Source organism: Pararge aegeria, chromosome 17 (genome assembly GCF_905163445.1).
Source record: "Pararge aegeria chromosome 17, ilParAegt1.1, whole genome shotgun sequence".
NCBI classification, from domain to species: domain Eukaryota; kingdom Metazoa; phylum Arthropoda; class Insecta; order Lepidoptera; family Nymphalidae; genus Pararge; species Pararge aegeria.
This window is the reverse complement of record NC_053196.1, coordinates 82,882-108,847: the sequence shown is the minus strand read 5'-3', so window position 1 is coordinate 108,847 and position 25,966 is coordinate 82,882. Positions and strand designations below refer to the sequence as shown.

Sequence of the window (25,966 nt, the reverse complement as noted above, 5' to 3'; positions counted from 1 at the left end):
AAAGTGGTGGTCTTTTATTATGTTATTTATTAATGGTATTTTTTTAATATCATATCAATATTGTACCCCGCACGGGGGGAGGTAGGGGGTTGGTAGTGACGAAAAATAACGATACGGGACTCTTACGAGGTCTCGTAATCGGAATGAGTTTCTGCGACTACCATTGTTTGTTTGTACCATTTAAAGTGTACTCATTCCGATTGCGAGACCTCGTAAGAGTCCCGTATCGTTATTTTTCGTCACTACCTACCCGTACCTCCCCCCTGTGCGGGGTACAATATTGATATGATATTAAAATAATACCATTAATAAATAACATAATAAAAGACCACCACTTTTATAGAGACATAACGCCACTGTGTGGCGCCGCCATCAGTCTCCTTAGACTCGGTACTTTGTCGTCGCCGTCGACTTCGCACCTTCGCCCCATATAGTAGTGGCGCGGCGCGACGGGCCTAATGTGTAAGTGAAAAAAAAAAAAAAAAAAATTAAATTAATTGTTATTGTACAATATCTTCTAATATGAATAAGAGTACTTTGTATTGGTACGTTTTGTTTTTTGTTTTTTTTTTTTTAAACGGAACTGAACCCAAGTGCCCGGCCTGCGGCCGGGCACCCCTCGTATTCATGTTCTAACCTAACCTAACCTAAATCTAGTTTTGACACCTTTAGACTTTAGATTCAAGATTTAATGTGAATATATGCATTAATAAAAACTCATTACTATTTTAATACTAGTTATGCTGCTGTTGATGCACTGATGAAAGCCAGATAGCTAGATCAGTGTTTAGTTAGTCGTAGTTGCCGGTGGGCTGAGGTCTAAAGGAATCCAAACTAGTTTTAAAAGGTTTGGATAGGTTAGGTTAGGTTAGAACATGAATAAGACGGGTGCCCGGCCGCAGGCCGGTCACTTAGGTTCAGTTCCGTTTAAAAAAAAAAAAAACAAAAAACAAAACGTACCAATACAAAGTACTCTTATTCATATTAGAAGATATTGTACAATAACAATAAATTTAATTTTTTTTTTTTTTTTTTTCACTTACACATTAGGCCCGTCGCGCCGCGCCACTACTATATGGGGCGAAGGTGCGAAGTCGACGGCGACGACAAAGTACCGAGTCTAAGGAGACTGATGGCGGCGCCACACAGTGGCGTTATGTCTCTATAAAAGTGGTGGTCTTTTATTATGTTATTTATTAATGGTATTATTTTAATATCATATCAATATTGTACCCCGCACAGGGGGGAGGTACGGGTAGGTAGTGACGAAAAATAACGATACGGGACTCTTACGAGGTCTCGCAATCGGAATGAGTACACTTTAAATATTTTAACGAGGTAAAATTTAAGGGCATTGAGGGTCTGGTGCCAGTGGTGGTTGATTAGATCCACACACTATACTTTTTATAATTATGTGGCGTTATGTCTCTATAAAAGTGGTGGTCTTTTATTATTTTATTTATTAATGGTATTTTTTTAATATCATATCAATATTGTACCCCGCACGGGGGGAGGTAGGGGGGTAGGTAGTGACGAAAAATAACGATACGGGACTCTTACGAGGTCTCGTAATCGGAATGAGTTTCTGCGACTACCATTGTTTGTCGCGGGTAACGGGGAATCAGGGTTCGATTCCGGTGAGGGAGCCTGAGAAACTGCTACCACATCCAAGGAAGGCAGCAGGCGGAGGTACGGGTAGGTAGTGACGAAAAATAACGATACGGGACTCTTACGAGGTCTCGTCATCGAATAATCAATACACGAACTGCCCACACACTTGTAAATATAGACGCGCAAGATCGTTACACGAACCGCTTACCATTATAGTAAACTACTATGCAAACACACATAACATATACGCAATAAGGGAACTTTAAATTGGAGATTTTACCCGTCTGTCTCATTCTGAAAACTATTCAAAATAATTGCTATTTTTCATTCTCATTCAAATATAAATAATAGTAAATAATATATAATTTTTGACTGAACTGAACCCAAGTGCCCGGCCTGTGGCCGGGCACCCCTCGTATTCATGTTCTAACCTAACCTAACCTAAATCTAGTTTTGACACCTTTAGACTTTAGATTCAAGATTTAATGTGAATATATGCTTTAATAAAAACTCATTACTATTTTAATACTAGTTATGCTGCTGTTGATGCACTGATGAAAGCCATATAGCTAGATCAGTGTTTAGTTAGTCGTAGTTGCCGGTGGGCTGAGGTCTAAAGGAATCCAAACTAGTTTTAAAAGGTTTGGATAGGTTAGGTTAGGTTAGAACATGAATAAGACGGGTGCCCGGCCGCAGGCCGGTCACTTAGGTTCAGTTCCGTTTAAAAAAAAAAAAACAAAAAACAAAACGTACCAATACAAAGTACTCTTATTCATATTAGAAGATATTGTACAATAACAATTAATTTAATTTTTTTTTTTTTTTTTTTCACTTACACATTAGGCCCGTCGCGCCGCGCCACTACTATATGGGGCGAACAGCGGTGATATGGAGACAACTCGAATGTTCGAGTACCTCAGCGAGACGGCTGATACCGTCCAGTGTCGATATCCGACTGCTAAACTGGTTTTCTTGGGGGACTTTAATGCTCACCACAAGGATTGGTTGTTCCCATACCAAAATACCGACCACGCCGGGAGAGAGACGCTGAAATTTGCGCTGGCGTTTGACCTCTCTCAGCTAGTCCACGAAGCAACTCGGATACCTGACGTTGACGGTCATTCTCCTAACTGTCTTGACCTTCTGTTGACCACCGACCCAGACCGGTTTTCAGTATCAGTTACGGCCCCTTTGGGTACTTCTGATCACTGTGTAGTTAAGTCGGTATCGAATTATCATCCTCTGGACTCTGGTTCCTCCGGAACCAGGCGAGTGTGGCGATACAAGTCAGCAGACTGGGATGAAATGCGACACTTTTTTGCATGTTATCCCTGGCGACAAACTTGCTTCTCTTCTGATGATCCGTCGAACTGCGAGAAAGCCATATCGGAAGTGATACGTCAAGCAATGGAGTTTTTTATACCTTACGCTGACGTATCGCTAGATAGCAAGATTCCACGCTGGTACAATGCAGAATGCGCCCAAGCTGAAGCTCGTAAGAACATGGCTTTTGCTGCATGGGCTGACGCGCGTGCCCAAAAAGCTCCGGACATCAGTACGAAAAAGCGAGCCTTTAATTATGCCGCCAAGTCCTACAAGAAGGTTCTTAGGAAGGCTCGTTTCAACCGCACTAATCGAATTGGGGCCAAATTAGCGTCATATCCGCGTGGAAGTAAAGCCTTTTGGTCTCTTTCGAAGTCGGTGGAAACGAACTTCTGCCGTCCTTCGCTGCCACCTCTGCTAAAACCGGATGGGGCGCTGGCTTTTACTGCAACAGAAAAAGCTAACATCTTAGCGACTCTGTTTGCTGAAAATTCACGTCTCGATTCTGGAAGCGCCTCTCCACCTACCCTTTCACCCTGCGACTCCGTCATGGCAGAGATAAAGATTCGCCAAGGTGAGGTTTTAAAAGTGCTGCGCAATCTAGACGTGAATAAGGCCAGCGGCCCAGACGGGATACCAGCAATAGTGCTCAGAACCTGTGCTGCCGAGCTGTCTCCAGTACTAACACGTTTGTTTCGCCTCTCGTTCAAAAATGCCCGAATCCCGAAAGCTTGGAAGGTTGCCAACGTACAACCGGTACCTAAGAAGGGTAGTCGTGCAGACCCGGCCAACTACAGGCCTATTGCAATCACCTCCGTACTTTGCAAAAGTATGGAGCGTGTATTGAACCACCGGCTCCTGGCATACCTCGAGAAAAATGACCTTCTGTCGGATCAACAGTACGGCTTTCGTCGTAATAGATCGACGGGGGATCTTTTAGTGTATGCCACTCACATCTGGGGCGAGGCCATTGACAAACATGGTGAAGCGCTAGCCGTTTCCCTTGACGTGTCAAAGGCTTTTGACCGGGTCTGGCATGAAGGCCTTTTAAATAGGTTACCTAGCTACGGGATACCCACTAGTCTCATCAACTGGATATCTGATTTCCTGAGTGGTCGATCTTTTCGAGTTGTCTTAGATGGCTCCTCGTCAGATCAAATGGCAATCAATGCCGGTGTCCCTCAGGGGTCTGTTCTCTCCGCTACACTTTTTCTGCTTCACATTAATGATCTGTTGAAACCCGGTATCTTTGGGTACGCAGATGATAGCACTGTAACGGAGAGATATATGCCCGGTCCCCGTGCTAGTGGTGCTGAAATTTTAGGACACAGAGAGGCTTTGGTGGAACGCATTAATCTGACCTTAAATGAGGTGTCTGATTGGGGAGACGCCAATTTGGTCAAATTTAATGCTACCAAAACGCAAGCGTGTTTATTTACTACCAAACGGAGTCCATTTCCCCTGACTCCGACTTTCCGAGGTATATCTTTGCCTATTACCGACAGTTTAGAGCTTCTAGGTGTCAATATTTCATCCAACCTCAACTTCGGACAATACATCGAATCCAGGGCAAAAACAGCTGGCAAGAAACTTGGCATCCTCAATAAGGTCAAGCGGTACTTCAAGCCTGAACAGCTTCTTACCTTGTACCAAGCTCAAGTTCGATCGTGCATGGAGTACTGTTCCCATTTATGGGATGGCTCTGCCAAGTATCAGCTTGATGCCCTGGATTCGGTTGATCGCCGTGCTAGAAGGCTCATCGGTGACCTAGCCAATAAAAAACTTAAGAGTTTGGAACATCGTCGCAAGGTTGCCTGCCTTTCGGTATTCTATAGGATATATTTCGGAGAGTGTGCTCAAGAACTATTTGATCTAGTTCCCCCCTCGCCTTTTTACCATCGAACCGCGAGGCACCGGAAGGATCTGCATCCCTACGTGGTCGATATACCGCGGACGCGTACGAAGCGCTTCGCATCTTCGTTTCTAATTCGCACCGCTAGGATCTGGAATGTTCTTCCAGCTTCCATTTTCCCCAGTTCTTACAACATTAGTACCTTCAAATCAAGAGTGAATAGGCATCTTCTAGGCAAGCGCGCTCCACCTTAGGCTGCATCATCGCTTACCATCAGGTGTGATTGCAGTCAAGCGCTCGTCTATAAATATAAAAAAAAAAAAAAAAAAAATTAATGTGAATATATGCTTTAATAAAAACTCATTACTATTTTAATACTAGTTATGCTGCTGTTGATGCACTGATGAAAGCCATATAGCTAGATCAGTGTTTAGTTAGTCGTAGTTGCCGGTGGGCTGAGGTCTAAAGGAATCCAAACTAGTTTTAAAAGGTTTGGATAGGTTAGGTTAGGTTAGAACATGAATAAGACGGGTGCCCGGCCGCAGGCCGGTCACTTAGGTTCAGTTCCGTTTAAAAAAAAAAAAAACAAAAAACAAAACGTACCAATACAAAGTACTCTTATTCATATTAGAAGATATTGTACAATAACAATTAATTTAATTTTTTTTTTTTTTTTTTTCACTTACACATTAGGCCCGTCGCGCCGCGCCACTACTATATGGGGCGAAGGTGCGAAGTCGACGGCGACGACAAAGTACCGAGTCTAAGGAGACTGATGGCGGCGCCACACAGTGGCGTTATGTCTCTATAAAAGTGGTGGTCTTTTATTTTGTTATTTATTAATGGTATTATTTTAATATCATATCAATATTGTACCCCGCACAGGGGGGAGGTACGGGTAGGTAGTGACGAAAAATAACGATACGGGACTCTTACGAGGTCTCGCAATCGGAATGAGTACACTTTAAATATTTTAACGAGGTAAAATTTAAGGGCATTGAGGGTCTGGTGCCAGTGGTGGTTGATTAGATCCACACACTATACTTTTTATAATTATGTGGCGTTATGTCTCTATAAAAGTGGTGGTCTTTTATTATGTTATTTATTAATGGTATTATTTTAATATCATATCAATATTGTACCCCGCACGGGGGGAGGTAGGGGGGTAGGTAGTGACGAAAAATAACGATACGGGACTCTTACGAGGTCTCGTAATCGGAATGAGTTTCTGCGACTACCATTGTTTGTCGCGGGTAACGGGGAATCAGGGTTCGATTCCGGTGAGGGAGCCTGAGAAACTGCTACCACATCCAAGGAAGGCAGCAGGCGGAGGTACGGGTAGGTAGTGACGAAAAATAACGATACGGGACTCTTACGAGGTCTCGTCATCGAATAATCAATACACGAACTGCCCACACACTTGTAAATATAGACGCGCAAGATCGTTACACGAACCGCTTACCATTATAGTAAACTACTATGCAAACACACATAACATATACGCAATAAGGGAACTTTAAATTGGAGATTTTACCCGTCTGTCTCATTCTGAAAACTATACAAAATAATTGCTATTTTTCATTCTCATTCAAATATAAATAATAGTAAATAATATATAATTTTTGACTGAACTGAACCCAAGTGCCCGGCCTGTGGCCGGGCACCCCTCGTATTCATGTTCTAACCTAACCTAACCTAAATCTAGTTTTGACACCTTTAGACTTTAGATTCAAGATTTAATGTGAATATATGCTTTAATAAAAACTCATTACTATTTTAATACTAGTTATGCTGCTGTTGATGCACTGATGAAAGCCATATAGCTAGATCAGTGTTTAGTTAGTCGTAGTTGCCGGTGGGCTGAGGTCTAAAGGAATCCAAACTAGTTTTAAAAGGTTTGGATAGGTTAGGTTAGGTTAGAACATGAATAAGACGGGTGCCCGGCCGCAGGCCGGTCACTTAGGTTCAGTTCCGTTTAAAAAAAAAAAAACAAAAAACAAAACGTACCAATACAAAGTACTCTTATTCATATTAGAAGATATTGTACAATAACAATTAATTTAATTTTTTTTTTTTTTTTTTTCACTTACACATTAGGCCCGTCGCGCCGCGCCACTACTATATGGGGCGAAGGTGCGAAGTCGACGGCGACGACAAAGTACCGAGTCTAAGGAGACTGATGGCGGCGCCACACAGTGGCGTTATGTCTCTATAAAAGTGGTGGTCTTTTATTATGTTATTTATTAATGGTATTATTTTAATATCATATCAATATTGTACCCCGCACAGGGGGGAGGTACGGGTAGGTAGTGACGAAAATTAACGATACGGGACTCTTACGAGGTCTCGCAATCGGAATGAGTACACTTTAAATATTTTAACGAGGTAAAATTTAAGGGCATTGAGGGTCTGGTGCCAGTGGTGGTTGATTAGATCCACACACTATACTTTTTATAATTATGTGGCGTTATGTCTCTATAAAAGTGGTGGTCTTTTATTATGTTATTTATTAATGGTATTTTTTTAATATCATATCAATATTGTACCCCGCACGGGGGGAGGTAGGGGGGTAGGTAGTGACGAAAAATAACGATACGGGACTCTTACGAGGTCTCGTAATCGGAATGAGTTTCTGCGACTACCATTGTTTGTCGCGGGTAACGGGGAATCAGGGTTCGATTCCGGTGAGGGAGCCTGAGAAACTGCTACCACATCCAAGGAAGGCAGCAGGCGGAGGTACGGGTAGGTAGTGACGAAAAATAACGATATGGGACTCTTACGAGGTCTCGTCATCGAATAATCAATACACGAACTGCCCACACACTTGTAAATATAGACGCGCAAGATCGTTACACGAACCGCTTACCATTATAGTAAACTACTATGCAAACACACATAACATATACGCAATAAGGGAACTTTAAATTGGAGATTTTACCCGTCTGTCTCATTCTGAAAACTATTCAAAATAATTGCTATTTTTCATTCTCATTCAAATATAAATAATAGTAAATAATATATAATTTTTGACTGAACTGAACCCAAGTGCCCGGCCTGTGGCCGGGCACCCCTCGTATTCATGTTCTAACCTAACCTAATTCTAGTTTTGACACCTTTAGACTTTAGATTCAAGATTTAATGTGAATATATGCTTTAATAAAAACTCATTACTATTTTAATACTAGTTATGCTGCTGTTGATGCACTGATGAAAGCCATATAGCTAGATCAGTGTTTAGTTAGTCGTAGTTGCCGGTGGGCTGAGGTCTAAAGGAATCCAAACTAGTTTTAAAAGGTTTGGATAGGTTAGGTTAGGTTAGAACATGAATAAGACGGGTGCCCGGCCGCAGGCCGGTCACTTAGGTTCAGTTCCGTTTAAAAAAAAAAATAAACAAAAAACAAAACGTACCAATACAAAGTACTCTTATTCATATTAGAAGATATTGTACAATAACAATTAATTTAATTTTTTTTTTTTTTTTTTTCACTTACACATTAGGCCCGTCGCGCCGCGCCACTACTATATGGGGCGAAGGTGCGAAGTCGACGGCGACGACAAAGTACCGAGTCTAAGGAGACTGATGGCGGCGCCACACAGTGGCGTTATGTCTCTATAAAAGTGGTGGTCTTTTATTATGTTATTTATTAATGGTATTATTTTAATATCATATCAATATTGTACCCCGCACAGGGGGGAGGTACGGGTAGGTAGTGACGAAAATTAACGATACGGGACTCTTACGAGGTCTCGCAATCGGAATGAGTACACTTTAAATATTTTAACGAGGTAAAATTTAAGGGCATTGAGGGTCTGGTGCCAGTGGTGGTTGATTAGATCCACACACTATACTTTTTATAATTATGTGGCGTTATGTCTCTATAAAAGTGGTGGTCTTTTATTATGTTATTTATTAATGGTATTTTTTTAATATCATATCAATATTGTACCCCGCACGGGGGGAGGTAGGGGGGTAGGTAGTGACGAAAAATAACGATACGGGACTCTTACGAGGTCTCGTAATCGGAATGAGTTTCTGCGACTACCATTGTTTGTCGCGGGTAACGGGGAATCAGGGTTCGATTCCGGTGAGGGAGCCTGAGAAACTGCTACCACATCCAAGGAAGGCAGCAGGCGGAGGTACGGGTAGGTAGTGACGAAAAATAACGATACGGGACTCTTACGAGGTCTCGTCATCGAATAATCAATACACGAACTGCCCACACACTTGTAAATATAGACGCGCAAGATCGTTACACGAACCGCTTACCATTATAGTAAACTACTATGCAAACACACATAACATATACGCAATAAGGGAACTTTAAATTGGAGATTTTACCCGTCTGTCTCATTCTGAAAACTATTCAAAATAATTGCTATTTTTCATTCTCATTCAAATATAAATAATAGTAAATAATATATAATTTTTGACTGAACTGAACCCAAGTGCCCGGCCTGTGGCCGGGCACCCCTCGTATTCATGTTCTAACCTAACCTAACCTAAATCTAGTTTTGACACCTTTAGACTTTAGATTCAAGATTTAATGTGAATATATGCTTTAATAAAAACTCATTACTATTTTAATACTAGTTATGCTGCTGTTGATGCACTGATGAAAGCCATATAGCTAGATCAGTGTTTAGTTAGTCGTAGTTGCCGGTGGGCTGAGGTCTAAAGGAATCCAAACTAGTTTTGAAAGGTTTGGATAGGTTAGGTTAGGTTAGAACATGAATAAGACGGGTGCCCGGCCGCAGGCCGGTCACTTAGGTTCAGTTCCGTTTAAAAAAAAAAAAACAAAAAACAAAACGTACCAATACAAAGTACTCTTATTCATATTAGAAGATATTGTAAAATAACAATTAATTTAATTTTTTTTTTTTTTTTTTTCACTTACACATTAGGCCCGTCGCGCCGCGCCACTACTATATGGGGCGAAGGTGCGAAGTCGACGGCGACGACAAAGTACCGAGTCTAAGGAGACTGATGGCGGCGCCACACAGTGGCGTTATGTCTCTATAAAAGTGGTGGTCTTTTATTATGTTATTTATTAATGGTATTATTTTAATATCATATCAATATTGTACCCCGCACAGGGGGGAGGTACGGGTAGGTAGTGACGAAAATTAACGATACGGGACTCTTACGAGGTCTCGCAATCGGAATGAGTACACTTTAAATATTTTAACGAGGTAAAATTTAAGGGCATTGAGGGTCTGGTGCCAGTGGTGGTTGATTAGATCCACACACTATACTTTTTATAATTATGTGGCGTTATGTCTCTATAAAAGTGGTGGTCTTTTACTATGTTATTTATTAATGGTATTTTTTTAATATCATATCAATATTGTACCCCGCACGGGGGGAGGTAGGGGGGTAGTTAGTGACGAAAAATAACGATACGGGACTCTTACGAGGTCTCGTAATCGGAATGAGTTTCTGCGACTACCATTGTTTGTCGCGGGTAACGGGGAATCAGGGTTCGATTCCGGTGAGGGAGCCTGAGAAACTGCTACCACATCCAAGGAAGGCAGCAGGCGGAGGTACGGGTAGGTAGTGACGAAAAATAACGATACGGGACTCTTACGAGGTCTCGTCATCGAATAATCAATACACGAACTGCCCACACACTTGTAAATATAGACGCGCAAGATCGTTACACGAACCGCTTACCATTATAGTAAACTACTATGCAAACACACATAACATATACGCAATAAGGGGACTTTAAATTGGAGATTTTACCCGTCTGTCTCATTCTGAAAACTATTCAAAATAATTGCTATTTTTCATTCTCATTCAAATATAAATAATAGTAAATAATATAAAATTTTTGACTGAACTGAACCCAAGTGCCCGGCCTGTGGCCGGGCACCCCTCGTATTCATGTTCTAACCTAACCTAACCTAAATCTAGTTTTGACACCTTTAGACTTTAGATTCAAGATTTAATGTGAATATATGCTTTAATAAAAACTCATTACTATTTTAATACTAGTTATGCTGCTGTTGATGCACTGATGAAAGCCATATAGCTAGATCAGTGTTTAGTTAGTCGTAGTTGCCGGTGGGCTGAGGTCTAAAGGAATCCAAACTAGTTTTAAAAGGTTTGGATAGGTTAGGTTAGGTTAGAACATGAATAAGACGGGTGCCCGGCCGCAGGCCGGTCACTTAGGTTCAGTTCCGTTTAAAAAAAAAAAAACAAAAAACAAAACGTACCAATACAAAGTACTCTTATTCATATTAGAAGATATTGTACAATAACAATTAATTTAATTTTTTTTTTTTTTTTTTTCACTTACACATTAGGCCCGTCGCGCCGCGCCACTACTATATGGGGCGAAGGTGCGAAGTCGACGGCGACGACAAAGTACCGAGTCTAAGGAGACTGATGGCGGCGCCACACAGTGGCGTTATGTCTCTATAAAAGTGGTGGTCTTTTATTATGTTATTTATTAATGGTATTATTTTAATATCATATCAATATTGTACCCCGCACAGGGGGGAGGTACGGGTAGGTAGTGACGAAAATTAACGATACGGGACTCTTACGAGGTCTCGCAATCGGAATGAGTACACTTTAAATATTTTAACAAGGTAAAATTTAAGGGCATTGAGGGTCTGGTGCCAGTGGTGGTTGATTAGATCCACACACTATACTTTTTATAATTATGTGGCGTTATGTCTCTATAAAAGTGGTGGTCTTTTATTATGTTATTTATTAATGGTATTTTTTTAATATCATATCAATATTGTACCCCGCACGGGGGGAGGTAGGGGGGTAGGTAGTGACGAAAAATAACGATACGGGACTCTTACGAGGTCTCGTAATCGGAATGAGTTTCTGCGACTACCATTGTTTGTCGCGGGTAACGGGGAATCAGGGTTCGATTCCGGTGAGGGAGCCTGAGAAACTGCTACCACATCCAAGGAAGGCAGCAGGCGGAGGTACGGGTAGGTAGTGACGAAAAATAACGATGCGGGACTCTTACGAGGTCTCGTCATCGAATAATCAATACACGAACTGCCCACACACTTGTAAATATAGACGCGCAAGATCGTTACACGAACCGCTTACCATTATAGTAAACTACTATGCAAACACACATAACATATACGCAATAAGGGAACTTTAAATTGGAGATTTTACCCGTCTGTCTCATTCTGAAAACTATTCAAAATAATTGCTATTTTTCATTCTCATTCAAATATAAATAATAGTAAATAATATATAATTTTTGACTGAACTGAACCCAAGTGCCCGGCCGGTGGCCGGGCACCCCTCGTATTCATGTTCTAACCTAACCTAACCTAAATCTAGTTTTGACACCTTTAGACTTTAGATTCAAGATTTAATGTGAATATATGCTTTAATAAAAACTCATTACTATTTTAATACTAGTTATGCTGCTGTTGATGCACTGATGAAAGCCATATAGCTAGATCAGTGTTTAGTTAGTCGTAGTTGCCGGTGGGCTGAGGTCTAAAGGAATCCAAACTAGTTTTAAAAGGTTTGGATAGGTTAGGTTAGGTTAGAACATGAATAAGACGGGTGCCCGGCCGCAGGCCGGTCACTTAGGTTCAGTTCCGTTTAAAAAAAAAAAAAACAAAAAACAAAACGTACCAATACAAAGTACTCTTATTCATATTAGAAGATATTGTACAATAACAATTAATTTAATTTTTTTTTTTTTTTTTTTCACTTACACATTAGGCCCGTCGCGCCGCGCCACTACTATATGGGGCGAAGGTGCGAAGTCGACGGCGACGACAAAGTACCGAGTCTAAGGAGACTGATGGCGGCGCCACACAGTGGCGTTATGTCTCTATAAAAGTGGTGGTCTTTTATTATGTTATTTATTAATGGTATTATTTTAATATCATATCAATATTGTACCCCGCACAGGGGGGAGGTACGGGTAGGTAGTGACGAAAATTAACGATACGGGACTCTTACGAGGTCTCGCAATCGGAATGAGTACACTTTAAATATTTTAACGAGGTAAAATTTAAGGGCATTGAGGGTCTGGTGCCAGTGGTGGTTGATTAGATCCACACACTATACTTTTTATAATTATGTGGCGTTATGTCTCTATAAAAGTGGTGGTCTTTTATTATGTTATTTATTAATGGTATTTTTTTAATATCATATCAATATTGTACCCCGCACGGGGGGAGGTAGGGGGGTAGGTAGTGACGAAAAATAACGATACGGGACTCTTACGAGGTCTCGTAATCGGAATGAGTTTCTGCGACTACCATTGTTTGTCGCGGGTAACGGGGAATCAGGGTTCGATTCCGGTGAGGGAGCCTGAGAAACTGCTACCACATCCAAGGAAGGCAGCAGGCGGAGGTACGGGTAGGTAGTGACGAAAAATAACGATACGGGACTCTTACGAGGTCTCGTAATCGGAATGAGTTTCTGCGACTACCATTGTTTGTTTGTACCATTTAAAGTGTACTCATTCCGATTGCGAGACCTCGTAAGAGTCCCGTATCGTTATTTTTCGTCACTACCTACCCGTACCTCCCCCCTGTGCGGGGTACAATATTGATATGATATTAAAATAATACCATTAATAAATAACATAATAAAAACCACCACTTTTATAGAGACATAACGCCACTGTGTGGCGCTGCCATCAGTCTCCTTAGACTCGGTACTTTGTCGTCGCCGTCGACTTCGCACCTTCGCCCCATATAGTAGTGGCGCGGCGCGACGGGCCTAATGTGTAAGTGAAAAAAAAAAAAAAAAAAATTAAATTAATTGTTATTGTACAATATCTTCTAATATGAATAAGAGTACTTTGTATTGGTACGTTTTGTTTTTTGTTTTTTTTTTTTTAAACGGAACTGAACCCAAGTGCCCGGCCTGTGGCCGGGCACCCCTCGTATTCATGTTCTAACCTAACCTAACCTAAATCTAGTTTTGACACCTTTAGACTTTAGATTCAAGATTTAATGTGAATATATGCTTTAATAAAAACTCATTACTATTTTAATACTAGTTATGCTGCTGTTGATGCACTGATGAAAGCCATATAGCTAGATCAGTGTTTAGTTAGTCGTAGTTGCCGGTGGGCTGAGGTCTAAAGGAATCCAAACTAGTTTTAAAAGGTTTGGATAGGTTAGGTTAGGTTAGAACATGAATAAGACGGGTGCCCGGCCGCAGGCCGGTCACTTAGGTTCAGTTCCGTTTAAAAAAAAAAATAAACAAAAAACAAAACGTACCAATACAAAGTACTCTTATTCATATTAGAAGATATTGTACAATAACAATTAATTTAATTTTTTTTTTTTTTTTTTCACTTACACATTAGGCCCGTCGCGCCGCGCCACTACTATATGGGGCGAAGGTGCGAAGTCGACGGCGACGACAAAGTACCGAGTCTAAGGAGACTGATGGCGGCGCCACACAGTGGCGTTATGTCTCTATAAAAGTGGTGGTCTTTTATTATGTTATTTATTAATGGTATTATTTTAATATCATATCAATATTGTACCCCGCACAGGGGGGAGGTACGGGTAGGTAGTGACGAAAAATAACGATACGGGACTCTTACGAGGTCTCGCAATCGGAATGAGTACACTTTAAATATTTTAACGAGGTAAAATCTAAGGGCATTGAGGGTCTGGTGCCAGTGGTGGTTGATTAGATCCACACACTATACTTTTTATAATTATGTGGCGTTATGTCTCTATAAAAGTGGTGGTCTTTTATTATGTTATTTATTAATGGTATTTTTTTAATATCATATCAATATTGTACCCCGCACGGGGGGAGGTAGGGGGGTAGGTAGTGACGAAAAATAACGATACGGGACTCTTACGAGGTCTCGTAATCGGAATGAGTTTCTGCGACTACCATTGTTTGTCGCGGGTAACGGGGAATCAGGGTTCGATTCCGGTGAGGGAGCCTGAGAAACTGCTACCACATCCAAGGAAGGCAGCAGGCGGAGGTACGGGTAGGTAGTGACGAAAAATAACGATACGGGACTCTTACGAGGTCTCGTCATCGAATAATCAATACACGAACTGCCCACACACTTGTAAATATAGACGCGCAAGATCGTTACACGAACCGCTTACCATTATAGTAAACTACTATGCAAACACACATAACATATACGCAATAAGGGAACTTTAAATTGGAGATTTTACCCGTCTGTCTCATTCTGAAAACTATTCAAAATAATTGCTATTTTTCATTCTCATTCAAATATAAATAATAGTAAATAATATATAATTTTTGACTGAACTGAACCCAAGTGCCCGGCCGGTGGCCGGGCACCCCTCGTATTCATGTTCTAACCTAACCTAACCTAAATCTAGTTTTGACACCTTTAGACTTTAGATTCAAGATTTAATGTGAATATATGCTTTAATAAAAACTCATTACTATTTTAATACTAGTTATGCTGCTGTTGATGCACTGATGAAAGCCATATAGCTAGATCAGTGTTTAGTTAGTCGTAGTTGCCGGTGGGCTGAGGTCTAAAGGAATCCAAACTAGTTTTAAAAGGTTTGGATAGGTTAGGTTAGGTTAGAACATGAATAAGACGGGTGCCCGGCCGCAGGCCGGTCACTTAGGTTCAGTTCCGTTTAAAAAAAAAAAAAAAACAAAAAACAAAACGTACCAATACAAAGTACTCTTATTCATATTAGAAGATATTGTACAATAACAATTAATTTAATTTTTTTTTTTTTTTTTTTCACTTACACATTAGGCCCGTCGCGCCGCGCCACTACTATATGGGGCGAAGGTGCGAAGTCGACGGCGACGACAAAGTACCGAGTCTAAGGAGACTGATGGCGGCGCCACACAGTGGCGTTATGTCTCTATAAAAGTGGTGGTCTTTTATTATGTTATTTATTAATGGTATTATTTTAATATCATATCAATATTGTACCCCGCACAGGGGGGAGGTACGGGTAGGTAGTGACGAAAAATAACGATACGGGACTCTTACGAGGTCTCGCAATCGGAATGAGTACACTTTAAATATTTTAACGAGGTAAAATCTAAGGGCATTGAGGGTCTGGTGCCAGTGGTGGTTGATTAGATCCACACACTATACTTTTTATAATTATGTGGCGTTATGTCTCTATAAAAGTGGTGGTCTTTTATTATGTTATTTATTAATGGTATTTTTTTAATATCATATCAATATTGTACCCCGCACGGGGGGAGGTAGGGGGGTAGGTAGTGACGAAAAATAACGATACGGGACTCTTACGAGGTCTCGTAATCGGAATGAGTTTCTGCGACTACCATTGTTTGTCGCGGGTAACGGGGAATCAGGGTTCGATTCCGGTGAGGGAGCCTGAGAAACTGCTACCACATCCAAGGAAGGCAGCAGGCGGAGGTACGGGTAGGTAGTGACGAAAAATAACGATACGGGACTCTTACGAGGTCTCGTCATCGAATAATCAATACACGAACTGCCCACACACTTGTAAATATAGACGCGCAAGATCGTTACACGAACCGCTTACCATTATAGTAAACTACTATGCAAACACACATAACATATACGCAATAAGGGAACTTTAAATTGGAGATTTTACCCGTCTGTCTCATTCTGAAAACTATTCAAAATAATTGCTATTTTTCATTCTCATTCAAATATAAATAATAGTAAATAATATATAATTTTTGACTGAACTGAACCCAAGTGCCCGGCCTGTGGCCGGGCACCCCTCGTATTCATGTTCTAACCTAACCTAACCTAAATCTAGTTTTGACACCTTTAGACTTTAGATTCAAGATTTAATGTGAATATATGCTTTAATAAAAACTCATTACTATTTTAATACTAGTTATGCTGCTGTTGATGCACTGATGAAAGCCATATAGCTAGATCTGTGTTTAGTTAGTCGTAGTTGCCGGTGGGCTGAGGTCTAAAGGAATCCAAACTAGTTTTAAAAGGTTTGGATAGGTTAGGTTAGGTTAGAACATGAATAAGACGGGTGCCCGGCCGCAGGCCGGTCACTTAGGTTCAGTTCCGTTTAAAAAAAAAAAAAACAAAAAACAAAACGTACCAATACAAAGTACTCTTATTCATATTAGAAGATATTGTACAATAACAATTAATTAAATTTTTTTTTTTTTTTTTTTCACTTACACATTAGGCCCGTCGCGCCGCGCCACTACTATATGGGGCGAAGGTGCGAAGTCGACGGCGACGACAAAGTACCGAGTCTAAGGAGACTGATGGCGGCGCCACACAGTGGCGTTATGTCTCTATAAAAGTGGTGGTCTTTTATTATGTTATTTATTAATGGTATTATTTTAATATCATATCAATATTGTACCCCGCACAGGGGGGAGGTACGGGTAGGTAGTGACGAAAAATAACGATACGGGACTCTTACGAGGTCTCGCAATCGGAATGAGTACACTTTAAATATTTTAACGAGGTAAAATTTAAGGGCATTGAGGGTCTGGTGCCAGTGGTGGTTGATTAGATCCACACACTATACTTTTTATAATTATGTGGCGTTATGTCTCTATAAAAGTGGTGGTCTTTTATTATGTTATTTATTAATGGTATTTTTTTAATATCATATCAATATTGTACCCCGCACGGGGGGAGGTAGGGGGTTGGTAGTGACGAAAAATAACGATACGGGACTCTTACGAGGTCTCGTAATCGGAATGAGTTTCTGCGACTACCATTGTTTGTTTGTACCATTTAAAGTGTACTCATTCCGATTGCGAGACCTCGTAAGAGTCCCTTATCGTTATTTTTCGTCACTACCTACCCGTACCTCCCCCCTGTGCGGGGTACAATATTGATATGATATTAAAATAATACCATTAATAAATAACATAATAAAAGACCACCACTTTTATAGAGACATAACGCCACTGTGTGGCGCCGCCATCAGTCTCCTTAGACTCGGTACTTTGTCGTCGCCGTCGACTTCGCACCTTCGCCCCATATAGTAGTGGCGCGGCGCGACGGGCCTAATGTGTAAGTGAAAAAAAAAAAAAAAAAAATTAAATTAATTGTTATTGTACAATATCTTCTAATATGAATAAGAGTACTTTGTATTGGTACGTTTTGTTTTTTGTTTTTTTTTTTTTAAACGGAACTGAACCCAAGTGCCCGGCCTGCGGCCGGGCACCCCTCGTATTCATGTTCTAACCTAACCTAACCTAAATCTAGTTTTGACACCTTTAGACTTTAGATTCAAGATTTAATGTGAATATATGCTTTAATAAAAACTCATTACTATTTTAATACTAGTTATGCTGCTGTTGATGCACTGATGAAAGCCATATAGCTAGATCAGTGTTTAGTTAGTCGTAGTTGCCGGTGGGCTGAGGTCTAAAGGAATCCAAACTAGTTTTAAAAGGTTTGGATAGGTTAGGTTAGGTTAGAACATGAATAAGACGGGTGCCCGGCCGCAGGCCGGTCACTTAGGTTCAGTTCCGTTTAAAAAAAAAAAAAACAAAAAACAAAACGTACCAATACAAAGTACTCTTATTCATATTAGAAGATATTGTACAATAACAATAAATTTAATTTTTTTTTTTTTTTTTTTTACTTACACATTAGGCCCGTCGCGCCGCGCCACTACTATATGGGGCGAAGGTGCGAAGTCGACGGCGACGACAAAGTACCGAGTCTAAGGAGACTGATGGCGGCGCCACACAGTGGCGTTATGTCTCTATAAAAGTGGTGGTCTTTTATTATGTTATTTATTAATGGTATTATTTTAATATCATATCAATATTGTACCCCGCACAGGGGGGAGGTACGGGTAGGTAGTGACGAAAAATAACGATACGGGACTCTTACGAGGTCTCGCAATCGGAATGAGTACACTTTAAATATTTTAACGAGGTAAAATTTAAGGGCATTGAGGGTCTGGTGCCAGTGGTGGTTGATTAGATCCACACACTATACTTTTTATAATTATGTGGCGTTATGTCTCTATAAAAGTGGTGGTCTTTTATTATTTTATTTATTAATGGTATTTTTTTAATATCATATCAATATTGTACCCCGCACGGGGGGAGGTAGGGGGGTAGGTAGTGACGAAAAATAACGATACGGGACTCTTACGAGGTCTCGTAATCGGAATGAGTTTCTGCGACTACCATTGTTTGTCGCGGGTAACGGGGAATCAGGGTTCGATTCCGGTGAGGGAGCCTGAGAAACTGCTACCACATCCAAGGAAGGCAGCAGGCGGAGGTACGGGTAGGTAGTGACGAAAAATAACGATACGGGACTCTTACGAGGTCTCGTCATCGAATAATCAATACACGAACTGCCCACACACTTGTAAATATAGACGCGCAAGATCGTTACACGAACCGCTTACCATTATAGTAAACTACTATGCAAACACACATAACATATACGCAATAAGGGAACTTTAAATTGGAGATTTTACCCGTCTGTCTCATTCTGAAAACTATTCAAAATAATTGCTATTTTTCATTCTCATTCAAATATAAATAATAGTAAATAATATATAATTTTTGACTGAACTGAACCCAAGTGCCCGGCCTGTGGCCGGGCACCCCTCGTATTCATGTTCTAACCTAACCTAACCTAAATCTAGTTTTGACACCTTTAGACTTTAGATTCAAGATTTAATGTGAATATATGCTTTAATAAAAACTCATTACTATTTTAATACTAGTTATGCTGCTGTTGATGCACTGATGAAAGCCATATAGCTAGATCAGTGTTTAGTTAGTCGTAGTTGCCGGTGGGCTGAGGTCTAAAGGAATCCAAACTAGTTTTAAAAGGTTTGGATAGGTTAGGTTAGGTTAGAACATGAATAAGACGGGTGCCCGGCCGCAGGCCGGTCACTTAGGTTCAGTTCCGTTTAAAAAAAAAAAAACAAAAAACAAAACGTACCAATACGAAGTACTCTTATTCATATTAGAAGATATTGTACAATAACAATTAATTTAATTTTTTTTTTTTTTTTTTTCACTTACACATTAGGCCCGTCGCGCCGCGCCACTACTATATGGGGCGAACAGCGGTGATATGGAGACAACTCGAATGTTCGAGTACCTCAGCGAGACGGCTGATACCGTCCAGTGTCGATATCCGACTGCTAAACTGGTTTTCTTGGGGGACTTTAATGCTCACCACAAGGATTGGTTGTTCCCATACCAAAATACCGACCACGCCGGGAGAGAGACGCTGAAATTTGCGCTGGCGTTTGACCTCTCTCAGCTAGTCCACGAAGCAACTCGGATACCTGACGTTGACGGTCATTCTCCTAACTGTCTTGACCTTCTGTTGACCACCGACCCAGACCGGTTTTCAGTATCAGTTACGGCCCCTTTGGGTACTTCTGATCACTGTGTAGTTAAGTCGGTATCGAATTATCATCCTCTGGACTCTGGTTCCTCCGGAACCAGGCGAGTGTGGCGATACAAGTCAGCAGACTGGGATGAAATGCGACACTTTTTTGCATGTTATCCCTGGCGACAAACTTGCTTCTCTTCTGATGATCCGTCGAACTGCGAGAAAGCCATATCGGAAGTGATACGTCAAGCAATGGAGTTTTTTATACCTTACGCTGACGTATCGCTAGATAGCAAGATTCCACGCTGGTACAATGCAGAATGCGCCCAAGCTGAAGCTCGTAAGAACATGGCTTTTGCTGCATGGGCTGACGCGCGTGCCCAAAAAGCTCCGGACATCAGTACGAAAAAGCGAGCCTTTAATTATGCCGCCAAGTCCTACAAGAAGGTTCTTAGGAAGGCTCGTTTCAACCGCACTAATCGAATTGGGGCCAAATTAGCGTCATATCCGCGTGGAAGTAAAGCCTTTTGGTCTCTTTCGAAGTCGGTGGAAACGAACTTCTGCCGTCCTTCGCTGCCACCTCTGCTAAAACCGGATGGGGCGCTGGCTTTTACTGCAACAGAAAAAGCTAACATCTTAGCGACTCTGTTTGCTGAAAATTCACGTCTCGATTCTGGAAGCGCCTCTCCACCTACCCTTTCACCCTGCGACTCCGTCATGGCAGAGATAAAGATTCGCCAAGGTGAGGTTTTAAAAGTGCTGCGCAATCTAGACGTGAATAAGGCCAGCGGCCCAGACGGGATACCAGCAATAGTGCTCAGAACCTGTGCTGCCGAGCTGTCTCCAGTACTAACACGTTTGTTTCGCCTCTCGTTCAAAAATGCCCGAATCCCGAAAGCTTGGAAGGTTGCCAACGTACAACCGGTACCTAAGAAGGGTAGTCGTGCAGACCCGGCCAACTACAGGCCTATTGCAATCACCTCCGTACTTTGCAAAAGTATGGAGCGTGTATTGAACCACCGGCTCCTGGCATACCTCGAGAAAAATGACCTTCTGTCGGATCAACAGTACGGCTTTCGTCGTAATAGATCGACGGGGGATCTTTTAGTGTATGCCACTCACATCTGGGGCGAGGCCATTGACAAACATGGTGAAGCGCTAGCCGTTTCCCTTGACGTGTCAAAGGCTTTTGACCGGGTCTGGCATGAAGGCCTTTTAAATAGGTTACCTAGCTACGGGATACCCACTAGTCTCATCAACTGGATATCTGATTTCCTGAGTGGTCGATCTTTTCGAGTTGTCTTAGATGGCTCCTCGTCAGATCAAATGGCAATCAATGCCGGTGTCCCTCAGGGGTCTGTTCTCTCCGCTACACTTTTTCTGCTTCACATTAATGATCTGTTGAAACCCGGTATCTTTGGGTACGCAGATGATAGCACTGTAACGGAGAGATATATGCCCGGTCCCCGTGCTAGTGGTGCTGAAATTTTAGGACACAGAGAGGCTTTGGTGGAACGCATTAATCTGACCTTAAATGAGGTGTCTGATTGGGGAGACGCCAATTTGGTCAAATTTAATGCTACCAAAACGCAAGCGTGTTTATTTACTACCAAACGGAGTCCATTTCCCCTGACTCCGACTTTCCGAGGTATATCTTTGCCTATTACCGACAGTTTAGAGCTTCTAGGTGTCAATATTTCATCCAACCTCAACTTCGGACAATACATCGAATCCAGGGCAAAAACAGCTGGCAAGAAACTTGGCATCCTCAATAAGGTCAAGCGGTACTTCAAGCCTGAACAGCTTCTTACCTTGTACCAAGCTCAAGTTCGATCGTGCATGGAGTACTGTTCCCATTTATGGGATGGCTCTGCCAAGTATCAGCTTGATGCCCTGGATTCGGTTGATCGCCGTGCTAGAAGGCTCATCGGTGACCTAGCCAATAAAAAACTTAAGAGTTTGGAACATCGTCGCAAGGTTGCCTGCCTTTCGGTATTCTATAGGATATATTTCGGAGAGTGTGCTCAAGAACTATTTGATCTAGTTCCCCCCTCGCCTTTTTACCATCGAACCGCGAGGCACCGGAAGGATCTGCATCCCTACGTGGTCGATATACCGCGGACGCGTACGAAGCGCTTCGCATCTTCGTTTCTAATTCGCACCGCTAGGATCTGGAATGTTCTTCCAGCTTCCATTTTCCCCAGTTCTTACAACATTAGTACCTTCAAATCAAGAGTGAATAGGCATCTTCTAGGCAAGCGCGCTCCACCTTAGGCTGCATCATCGCTTACCATCAGGTGTGATTGCAGTCAAGCGCTCGTCTATAAATATAAAAAAAAAAAAAAAAAAAAAAAATTAATGTGAATATATGCTTTAATAAAAACTCATTACTATTTTAATACTAGTTATGCTGCTGTTGATGCACTGATGAAAGCCATATAGCTAGATCAGTGTTTAGTTAGTCGTAGTTGCCGGTGGGCTGAGGTCTAAAGGAATCCAAACTAGTTTTAAAAGGTTTGGATAGGTTAGGTTAGGTTAGAACATGAATAAGACGGGTGCCCGGCCGCAGGCCGGTCACTTAGGTTCAGTTCCGTTTAAAAAAAAAAAAAACAAAAAACAAAACGTACCAATACAAAGTACTCTTATTCATATTAGAAGATATTGTACAATAACAATTAATTTAATTTTTTTTTTTTTTTTTTCACTTACACATTAGGCCCGTCGCGCCGCGCCACTACTATATGGGGCGAAGGTGCGAAGTCGACGGCGACGACAAAGTACCGAGTCTAAGGAGACTGATGGCGGCGCCACACAGTGGCGTTATGTCTCTATAAAAGTGGTGGTCTTTTATTATGTTATTTATTAATGGTATTATTTTAATATCATATCAATATTGTACCCCGCACAGGGGGGAGGTACGGGTAGGTAGTGACGAAAAATAACGATACGGGACTCTTACGAGGTCTCGCAATCGGAATGAGTACACTTTAAATATTTTAACGAGGTAAAATTTAAGGGCATTGAGGGTCTGGTGCCAGTGGTGGTTGATTAGATCCACACACTATACTTTTTATAATTATGTGGCGTTATGTCTCTATAAAAGTGGTGGTCTTTTATTATGTTATTTATTAATGGTATTTTTTTAATATCATATCAATATTGTACCCCGCACGGGGGGAGGTAGGGGGGTAGGTAGTGACGAAAAATAACGATACGGGACTCTAACGAGGTCTCGTAATCGGAATGAGTTTCTGCGACTACCATTGTTTGTCGCGGGTAACGGGGAATCAGGGTTCGATTCCGGTGAGGGAGCCTGAGAAACTGCTACCACATCCAAGGAAGGCAGCAGGCGGAGGTACGGGTAGGTAGTGACGAAAAATAACGATACGGGACTCTTACGAGGTCTCGTCATCGAATAATCAATACACGAACTGCCCACACACTTGTAAATATAGACGCGCAAGATCGTTACACGAACCGCTTACCATTATAGTAAACTACTATGCAAACACACATAACATATACGCAATAAGGGAACTTTAAATTGGAGATTTTACCCGTCTGTCTCATTCTGAAAACTATTCAAAATAATTGCTATTTTTCATTCTCATTCAAATATAAATAATAGTAAATAATATATAATTTTTGACTGAACTGAACCCAAGTGCCCGGCCTGTGGCCGGGCACCCCTCGTATTCATGTTCTAACCTAACCTAACCTAAATCTAGTTTTGACACCTTTAGACTTTAGATTCAAGATTTAATGTGAATATATGCTTTAATAAAAACTCATTACTATTTTAATACTAGTTATGCTGCTGTTGATGCACTGATGAAAGCCATACAGCTAGATCAGTGTTTAGTTAGTCGTAGTTGCCGGTGGGCTGAGGTCTAAAGGAATCCAAACTAGTTTTAAAAGGTTTGGATAGGTTAGGTTAGGTTAGAACATGAATAAGACGGGTGCCCGGCCGCAGGCCGGTCACTTAGGTTCAGTTCCGTTTAAAAAAAAAAAAAAACAAAAAACAAAACGTACCAATACAAAGTACTCTTATTCATATTAGAAGATATTGTAAAATAACAATTAATTTAATTTTTTTTTTTTTTTTTTTTCACTTACACATTAGGCCCGTCGCGCCGCGCCACTACTATATGGGGCGAAGGTGCGAAGTCGACGGCGACGACAAAGTACCGAGTCTAAGGAGACTGATGGCGGCGCCACACAGTGGCGTTATGTCTCTATAAAAGTGGTGGTCTTTTATTATGTTATTTATTAATGGTATTATTTTAATATCATATCAATATTGTACCCCGCACAGGGGGGAGGTACGGGTAGGTAGTGACGAAAAATAACGATACGGGACTCTTACGAGGTCTCGCAATCGGAATGAGTACACTTTAAATATTTTAACGAGGTAAAATTTAAGGGCATTGAGGGTCTGGTGCCAGTGGTGGTTGATTAGATCCACACACTATACTTTTTATAATTATGTGGCGTTATGTCTCTATAAAAGTGGTGGTCTTTTATTATGTTATTTATTAATGGTATTTTTTTAATATCATATCAATATTGTACCCCGCACGGGGGGAGGTAGGGGGGTAGGTAGTGACGAAAAATAACGATACGGGACTCTAACGAGGTCTCGTAATCGGAATGAGTTTCTGCGACTACCATTGTTTGTCGCGGGTAACGGGGAATCAGGGTTCGATTCCGGTGAGGGAGCCTGAGAAACTGCTACCACATCCAAGGAAGGCAGCAGGCGGAGGTACGGGTAGGTAGTGACGAAAAATAACGATACGGGACTCTTACGAGGTCTCGTCATCGAATAATCAATACACGAACTGCCCACACACTTGTAAATATAGACGCGCAAGATCGTTACACGAACCGCTTACCATTATAGTAAACTACTATGCAAACACACATAACATATACGCAATAAGGGAACTTTAAATTGGAGATTTTACCCGTCTGTCTCATTCTGAAAACTATTCAAAATAATTGCTATTTTTCATTCTCATTCAAATATAAATAATAGTAAATAATATATAATTTTTGACTGAACTGAACCCAAGTGCCCGGCCTGTGGCCGGGCACCCCTCGTATTCATGTTCTAACCTAACCTAACCTAAATCTAGTTTTGACACCTTTAGACTTTAGATTCAAGATTTAATGTGAATATATGCTTTAATAAAAACTCATTACTATTTTAATACTAGTTATGCTGCTGTTGATGCACTGATGAAAGCCATACAGCTAGATCAGTGTTTAGTTAGTCGTAGTTGCCGGTGGGCTGAGGTCTAAAGGAATCCAAACTAGTTTTAAAAGGTTTGGATAGGTTAGGTTAGGTTAGAACATGAATAAGACGGGTGCCCGGCCGCAGGCCGGTCACTTAGGTTCAGTTCCGTTTAAAAAAAAAAAAAACAAAAAACAAAACGTACCAATACAAAGTACTCTTATTCATATTAGAAGATATTGTACAATAACAATTAATTTAATTTTTTTTTTTTTTTTTTTTCACTTACACATTAGGCCCGTCGCGCCGCGCCACTACTATATGGGGCGAAGGTGCGAAGTCGACGGCGACGACAAAGTACCGAGTCTAAGGAGACTGATGGCGGCGCCACACAGTGGCGTTATGTCTCTATAAAAGTGGTGGTCTTTTATTATGTTATTTATTAATGGTATTATTTTAATATCATATCAATATTGTACCCCGCACAGGGGGGAGGTACGGGTAGGTAGTGACGAAAAATAACGATACGGGACTCTTACGAGGTCTCGCAATCGGAATGAGTACACTTTAAATATTTTAACGAGGTAAAATTTAAGGGCATTGAGGGTCTGGTGCCAGTGGTGGTTGATTAGATCCACACACTATACTTTTTATAATTATGTGGCGTTA

General features: G+C 41.2%; 1 protein-coding gene across 1 annotated transcript in view; it reads left to right on the top strand.

Moving 5' to 3' along the window:
• The first annotated feature begins 2,499 nt into the window (after positions 1–2,499).
• The window catches only part of LOC120631212, a 105,031-nt gene continuing 81,564 nt past the window's right edge, over positions 2,500–25,966 (top strand). The window contains exons 1-2 of the mRNA XM_039900692.1: positions 2,500–4,376; positions 19,791–21,674. Coding sequence (XP_039756626.1) covers positions 2,500–4,376; positions 19,791–21,674 — 3,761 coding nt within the window. The remainder of the gene's footprint in view (positions 4,377–19,790; positions 21,675–25,966) is intronic.